This window comes from Micropterus dolomieu, linkage group LG17, assembly GCF_021292245.1.
Source record: "Micropterus dolomieu isolate WLL.071019.BEF.003 ecotype Adirondacks linkage group LG17, ASM2129224v1, whole genome shotgun sequence".
Lineage (NCBI taxonomy): Eukaryota > Metazoa > Chordata > Actinopteri > Centrarchiformes > Centrarchidae > Micropterus > Micropterus dolomieu.
The window spans coordinates 37,620,497-37,628,969 of record NC_060166.1 but is presented as its reverse complement, the minus strand read 5'-3'; the positions used below and the strand labels follow the sequence as shown (position 1 = coordinate 37,628,969).

Sequence of the window (8,473 nt, the reverse complement as noted above, 5' to 3'; positions counted from 1 at the left end):
CTTTACTGTCTTGTTCAAGGACACTGAAAATATCCGGCCCAAAAGATAAAGTTCTTCACCGGCCTTCTCATTTACTGTGTGTGATCAGTGATCTTATTTCAAGATATTTATATCAAAATGTCAAATTATCTGACCGATAAAGTTCGTCCCATCTGAAGAAAAACTGTGGAACAAAAAGCTCCATTTTAGAACAGTATATAATATTAACAATAATAGTGCAGGGCAACGATTAAACCTTTTAATTGCGATTACTCGCATTTTCTGCTGTTGTTATGCGCAAAATTAAATAATGAATTCTGAAGTAGTGTATTGCGCACTTTTAATTTAAATGTACTGCTAAATACACAAAAGTGCAATAACATGTGGTTTGCGAACACTTTAAACAAATAAGCAAGAAAAAAAATAGTAATAATAATCTGAGCAAAAATAATAGGTTCCTTGCACTTGTGCACCGTGCTCAGGCCCTAATAATCTGATAATGGTAATGATTAAAGGACAGCCCTGATTAGGCCGCAGTGCAGACAGAGTACAGCCACAGTTGTATTGCTGCTTCGCCTCAGTGAGTCCATCCATCATCCATAATTCATGTTTGCTCCTTCCATAAATCTTTAAAAGGATATTCTTCAGTCGCTGTGTGCACAGCATTAGAAATGAGATGGAGTGATGGAGAAAGAGAGAGATCATGAAGCTGGAGGTTCTGTGACAGACGGGAAGCTTCAATTTAACAAAGGTAAATTTGTGATGAGTCCAATGCCTAAATATCCCACAAGCCCGAGCAGTGGCCGTATTGTCACATTCTCACAGGAACTGAAAATCTTTCAGTGAGGCGGTTCCGGGGCCTTCGGAACTTACAGAATTTCAAGTGATCAAATGTGACTTCAGACAGCAACAAACATGGAGGCAGCCTGGCGTTGTCAGCTTGTTGACTTTGTGTGTGCTGTGTTTTCCACAGAAAAACAAAAGATGAGAATCAAACGGTTTATACATTTTATAGTGCGAGCAGATCAGCTTACTCTCCTTGGCTGTTGTAGGTTTCCGATCCAGTCAGCAACCTTCAGATTCTCTCTGTAAAGCCAGGATCATTTGGGCCGATAATCTGTTCCGACTAGCCTCGGATTGCCAGGAGAGCGAATCGGACCCAACATCGGTCCAGTTAAGTGCAATTTATACTTCTGCATCAAAGTAGCCTGACGTGCACCTCCTCAAAAATGTAACTACATGTCGAGACCACGCTCTGTGATTGGTCGGTTGGGTAGCCTCGCAATGCCTCCGTGCCGACAGGAAGTTCCCGTGCTTTGTAGTAATATTTACTAGCGGCCGTAACACGGTGGATCAACATATTTGACCATCACAACCCGAGCGAAATGACTCATTTCACTATCAGAATGTGATCCATTCGGTTGATAACATTTGTAAAGGCTACACCAGCCACACGTTTACAATTTTATCCCCATTCACGTTAGCGGAGGGCTAAACCGGAAGTTAGCCTGCTCACCCGGTAAAAGTCAACACAGTGGACGCTGTAGCACTACTGCCGACTGGCGTTTGGGGGTGTAATTGCATATTGACGGACACACGGACGCACAAGTATAAATGCCTGGCTGCGTGCGTAGCCTATATCGTAGCTACGCACGCAGACCCTACGCAGGAGTATAAATTAAGCTTTATCCTCTAGTGTGTGTGTTTAGTGTGTTTCAGCCAGCAGACATCACCACAGAGCTTCAAGGTAAATTTTGCACTCAGTTGCATTAAGTCTTTTTTTTAAACGTCCCCTCCCCTTTGCGTTAGTTGCTTTGAGAGAGCATTGAGGGACAGCAGACACTTAAATAGAAGTTAAATAGATGCTTTGCATCTCACACCGCTCCGCGGGTTTTCACTTCTAGTCTCTGCTTCTGTAACTGCACATACAAACATGCACATCGGGACCAGGACACGCCTCCACCACGGTCTTCTCCCTGCCCAGGAACAGCTTTCACCACACTTACTAGGTGGCAATGTAAAGGTAAAGCTCCTCACAGAGCGGAGCTGCTTCACACAGTCAGTTGAAAGTAAAGTTGTGGTGTGTGCTCGGAGGCCCCGCTGTCTAAACACTGCTTATCTGAATTATCACATCTTGATGCAGGCGCCTCCCTCTGTTTCCACAACCCTCCTCACTTCTCCGTCATCTTCATCCTCCGCTGAAGCCCCTTTTTTTCTCCTCCTCTGTCTTCTTTTCCCTCTTTTTCTTTTTTAATTAACTCAGCCCTTTATTCACATTGTACGGTGATGTTTACTGAATTTGCAGGATCCCTAAATTACTAGATTTAATCAGAAGAAGATCAATCAGAAGGAGCTTTTTTGCCAAGTAGTGTTTTACAAATAAAAGGAATTTGCTTTGGTGATTCGGTGCTACACGCAGACAAACATACAGATGACATAAATAGATGTAGAAATATATAAATATGGAATAAACAAATGCAAGTTATATAAGAATAATAGAATAGTGAAAAATCATTTGCAGAGAAAGAACAAAGTGGCAAATATTTACATGTGCATTACTCTGGTTTATGTTGTGCAGACGTATTGAAACAGAAGAGGATGTTGTGTGCATAAATATATAAATTGACAATAAAAAAAAAAAATGACAATAAAACAACAAAGATTAACAATTAACAACAGATATGTGCAATGTGCCAGGTTCGTGCATGGTATGAAATGAAGTGATATTTACATGTGCAGAGACGATTGTATTGTTATATATTGTATTATAATGTTAAACTTGATCCTAATTCAGCAAAACAACATTGTTCTGTAGGTCCACACCTGTCTGTTTAACTTTAACACCAACAAGAATTTCCAAAGCTGTCACTTCCCTCCAGTCTGAGCTGTCGCAACACCCGATAACACATGTTGAAATGATGAATTAATTAGTCAATCAACAGAATCATTAATGAGTATTTAGTGATTTATGGGTCAAACATTCTCTGGTGCTGTCGCTCCATTGTGAGGTTTCTCTGTCGCAGTAAACTGGATCTTTGAGTTTTGGACTGTCGGTCGGACAAAACGAGACGTCACCTTGGACTTGGATTAATTGATAATAAAAATAATCAGTCGCAGCTCTAATTATAACATAACTTTGAAAATAGGACACATAGGTGTGCAGCTGAAGAGATCCGATATCTAACAAACCACAGTCTTATTTCTACTCTTTGAAAGCGATTGTTGACTGTGAGAACAGGTTTCTGCATTGTGTGGGTTTGTTCTGCTCTGATTGGCTCCTTACTCCTCTTTGACCACCTGTTATATCCAGAGGGCACACACACACACACACACACACACACACACCTGTTATACCTGGAGGAAACTGCAGTGTGCTAAATTTACTTTAATCCGTCCCAGCAGAGTGAAGTTTGGCCTCAACAGTCCGTAGTTAACAGCATGGATCTGTGAGACATGAACACAGTGTCAGTGCAGAGCAGTGAACGTACAGTGAGGCTGTAAGACGAATCCACCCAGTGTCCACTTTATAAGGTCCATCTAGCTCAATTTATCACAGTTCAGTACAAGGTGAAGGTTATGGCTGAATCCCGATCTCAGCACTCAGAATTTGAGGAGCATTCCCGGCAAGTCAACCCGTTCTCCCCATTGGAGACCTGTTTGTAACGCCCTGTAGCATTGTTTATGAACGCTAAAGGTAGTTGTGGGATGTTTAACTCAAAAGTCACAGTAAAGAGGTGGTTGGGGTGAATGATTGGGCCAAAAACCAGACTTTCACCCAGGAAACCATTGTTTCCCGTGTGACACGAACAGTCAACATTAAATGTTATTATTTACTAATTACGTTTTAGTTAGTGCCCAAACCCGACTAAATTACAACTTTTCACAACATTAACCACTAGTTTTCTTTTGAAAGTCTGACCGGACGTTGCATATATATTCTTGGAGCCCTACACGTACAAAAACGACACCAAAGCGTATCCATGGTGAATTAAAGGGGTCTGACTAAGCGTCGACATGTGACCGGCCATTCCTCTCTCAACTCGTCAGGTGCGTGAGGGCTTTCCCGCAGACTTCTGGTAAGACTGCATCTCTGCAGACTTTGCCTGAAGGAATTACCCACGGTGTACCCAAACATAGAAGGAGCAACTAGCGCCTCGGCCGTGAAGAAAGTATTTCGGGCCCTTGCAGCCTTTGACACTTAAAGGAGACCTGTTATGCTTTTCCACATTTTATGACTTATCTGTAATGTTATAATGTTGGATGTTCATGTTAAACGTGACCAAAGCTTCAAATAATGAGGTTAAAGTATTTAAAAGAAATCCCTGTGAGCAAAAACCTCAGATTTCCTCCTGTTCTGAACTTTTTCAACTGCTTTTTCTACCAACGGCTCCGTTCATCGACACACGGAGCCAGACGGAAACGCTGTTCCATATATGGTCATTTGCTCCCATAGCAACAGCACGGAAACGCTCAGTCTGCCTGTTCTGCCCAGCGACAACAACAGCCTGGTAACATGTTTCAGGTCTTGGCCAATCAGAAGACAGTGGGCTTTGAGAGGGGGGGCCTTAAAGAGACAGGAGCATCTACAGCTTGTTTCAGACAGAGGCTGAAATGAAGGCCTACATGAAGAGCCAGTATAAGACAAAAACATTTTTTTTTTTTACTTTGAATCATTAATCATCATACAGACACACAGAACTACAATATAGGACTGGAAAACCAGTACAATAGGTTTCTTTTAAGCACTTACCAGGTGATGTCAGCTAAGCCTTTGAGGATTCAGGGTTTAGGGTGGAGGTTTGGCCGTTAATGTTCAGTTTGTGTGGATTCAACCTGATGCTAGTTTTTTCCAGAGCCTTCAACCACATCTCTCTTAAGTAGCACAACATGGATATCAATCAATCAAACTTTCAATGCAAGGTGCTTTACAGCAAAAAGAGACGTTATAGGTTGATAGGTATAATTCTGTATCATCTGCATAGCTGTGAAAGTTTTCTAATGATAGGTCAGGTGTCAAAGGTTTACGACGTTCCTGACAGATAAAGTTCATTGATTGATTTGTTCCATACTTGTATCCAGTGTTGGAAGAAGAACTCTGTTACGTCTTATCTGCAGCCATAATAGTAAATCATTACTTAAATATAACTATGACTTATTGTGTATTGTATTCTGTGTTGTTAATCTGAATCTGCAAAGTAACTAAAGTCAAATAAACGTGGTGTTGTATAAAGTAACAGAAAATGGAGTACCTCAAAAGTGGACTTGAGTAAATGTACTCTGTACCTCTGTTTCATGCCTTCGCTCTGTGTGTGTCTATGTGTGTGTCAGGATGTGTTCACAGGAGAGTGTAAGTTTAAGGAGTCTGTGTTTGAGAACTACTACGTCATCTACTCGTCCACGCTGTACCGGCAGCACGAGTCGGGCCGGGCCTGGTTCCTGGGCCTCAACAAGGACGGGGTCATCATGAAGGGAAACCGAGTGAAGAAAACCAAACCCTGCTCACATTTCGTCCCCCGACCCATCGAAGGTGAGGCAAACACACCTGTGCACACGCGGTTTCTCAGTCTTCCCCAGAGCCCAGAGCTTCATCTCCAGTGCAACGATGGATGTGTTTAGCCTAGCTTAGCACAAATACTAGAAGCAGGGGAAACCTGTTAGCCTAGCTCCATCAAAAGAGACAAAATCCGCATCTTCAAAGCAGAGTCATTCACATGACTGAACAGGTGTAGAAATCACCTGGGTCTTGACCTGGTGAACAATGGGGGCCTTTTAGACCAAAGCAGCATTATGTAAGATGTGTTTTTTTGTGTGATTTGGCGGCCCTACCGTTTCGATTCACCACTGCACTAAATAATGACATCTGTACACGTGCATTTGTTATGACATTACTATCAAAAACTAGCAAGTCACCAACTAACAGCCAGACATCAAGCAAGCACAACACAAGACACAATGATGTTACTGACTTATTATTATTTTCTCAAGATCTTGAATTAATTATGTTATTATGTTGGGGGAAACAAAGTTTCGTATATCCGGAAAACAACATTTGTTATTTCAAAATAATGACATAAATCACTTGAGATCTCAAAAAAACAAATTAAATTAGCACGTTATCATGGGACAACAGAGTAAATATAAATGTATGAATGGATGGCCTCTTATACTGTGTTCACATACAACGTGAATTTAATCCTAGCTACGCTTTCCTCACGGGGTGTTTTTCGCTGGACAACTGCCGAGTGTTCACACATAACGCAATAACGCAAATAAACACAACCCGCTCCTACAGCTGTATGAACCCAAAGTAAACATTTTGCTGTGATTTAATTCCAATAAATAGATCAAACTGATGAATTCATGCTTTGTCAGGTCTGTCAGCAGGACAACAACTAAAATGTTTGTTTTCTGAATGGAGTTTGGATCGATCAGGGCTATTCTATGCTAAACTGTTCACAGTAAAGTACAACGACAGCTGGAATAAAGTTACAGACACATATTTTCTGAACTCACCAGGTAGTTCAACCTCCTCGCTTTCTTTTCTCCAAGTAATGTTCAATTTTGTCCGGTTTTTATATAAATATGAAGTAGCAGTCCAGCAGAGCTCCGACGCTAACAACAACAACAACGGTGGAACCGGATGTGAACGGAAGCTGCTGAGACTACGGGGGTTTATTTGTCTGAAAGCTGCAGCTCTGCTCCCCGTCCACTTCCCCGTCCACTTCCATGTCCACTTCCCCGTTCTTTAGCAGCTCTCCGTCAGCCAGCGGCGTTTCACTCCAGCTCTGCCTGGTCCTCTCCAGACAAAGCTCCGAAGCCGTCGGTGACGTCCAGATCTTTGCATTGACCTTGTGTGTAATCAAGCTGCGCAAAACGTTGGATTCGCTTTCAGTGTGAAAACAGCATTAGGACTACCGTATTTCTTTCTTTTCAAAATACAGGTGTAACCATGATTCTGCACGACCGCCAGAGTCTGGATTTACTGATTTAGGTTTACGTTTCTTTTTCAGCTTACATTCAGTGAATGAAAGCCAAAGATTATTAATAAACAACTGCTATTCGTGTGATTCCTAAAGAATTCTTTGTGAGGAGAAACATAAGGTCTGCGGGGACAGTTTTGGGGGGTCGGATTGGGGAGTTTTTGTGGATAAAAGTCGCACTTGAAGTCCGGAGCTCGTGGTTTGAGGTCTGAGCTGCGTAGGTGAAGAGCTGAAGGTGAAGCAGCTGGAACGGAGGACAAGGTGAAGCTCTAATATCACAGATGGAGGTTTAACAGGAAACATGAGGCTCTGTCTCTGCTTTCAGCTGCTCTGTCTCCTCCCCCCTCTCTCCTCCTCTCTCCCCCATCTTCATTTAGAAATATCTGCCACCTCCCTCTCTGTCCATCTTCTCTCCTCCTTCATCCTCTCCACATCTCAATTTTCCCATTTCTCCCCCTTTCCTATTATATTGCCTTTGTCAAACTCCACCTCCTTCTCTCTTCCTTTTACCTCCCCCATTCCCTTCCCTTCTCTCTCCGTCCTACACACATGTTCATGCATATTTTTACGTCTGATTCCATGTTGATAGTTGTTGATGTGGCTGCTGCAAAGACGTCTCACCCGGGTTATTAAAGTGCTGTTTTTCTCCCCCCTCCTCCCCCCTGCAGTCTGCATGTATAAGGAGCCGTCGCTGCACGAGCTCGAGGAGAAGCTGCTGAAGTCGAGCTCGCGGAGCCCGACGCTGAACATCGGGGAGCGTGCGAGGAGCCGGGAGCGCGACCAGGAGGAGAAGCAGGACTGCACACAGCAGGACGGATCATAGCCTGCAGCGCCCCCCACAGGCGGAGGAGGAGGAGGAGGAGGCGAACTCCCATTTTAACACTCCCTCTGTTCAGCAACAAAAGCAACTACAGCCACACCAACGACAAAACAACCGCCACGACGATGACGAGGCAACAACAACGAAAACAAAGAAAAAATCAAGCTAAAAAAAAAAAAACGGGGGGAGGTCTTCTTGCTTGTGTTGAAATGTTTGAAATCTAACGGGGTTGGGGGGGTGGGGGGGCGGACGAGGGGGGCTTGATGATGATGATTTACATTTTATGCAAAAGCCCTGCTGAGACGGCGCCCGGAGGCTAGCACACTCTTCATCGCCACATAGTAATCATCATCACTGTCACGACGATGACAAAATGTTTTCCGTGTCGAGCGAGCGCCGAGAACTCCGAAGCTTTAAGCCATGTAGAAACTTCACTTCCCCTCATTTCTTAATGAATGCAAAGACTTTCGCACTTTCGACACGCGCTTCTTCTTCTACTGCTCTGTGCTGTTCTGTCCAATCAGAGAGAAGAGTTTTTCAGTTTCGTCTTCTCGTTTCTGTCTGGGTTTTATTTTTATTTTTCGGGGGGGGGGGGGGGTTGCAGACACTGCCGATAAAAAGCCTCAGAGGGAAATGAACGCTGAGAGACTTCCTGTTCAGACCGGAGGAGGTCAGTCAGCTGATCTGGTTCCGG

The 8,473-nt window shown here is 43.4% G+C and overlaps 1 protein-coding gene across 1 annotated transcript in view; it reads left to right on the top strand.

The window, feature by feature from the left end:
• LOC123986334 (fibroblast growth factor 12-like) overlaps positions 1–7,954 on the top strand; it is a 21,472-nt gene extending 13,518 nt beyond the window's left edge. Inside the window, exons 4-5 of the mRNA XM_046074540.1 lie at positions 5,308–5,506; positions 7,628–7,954. Coding sequence (XP_045930496.1) covers positions 5,308–5,506; positions 7,628–7,782 — 354 coding nt within the window. The 3' untranslated portion in view covers positions 7,783–7,954. The remainder of the gene's footprint in view (positions 1–5,307; positions 5,507–7,627) is intronic.
• Positions 7,955–8,473: the final 519 nt, after the last annotated feature.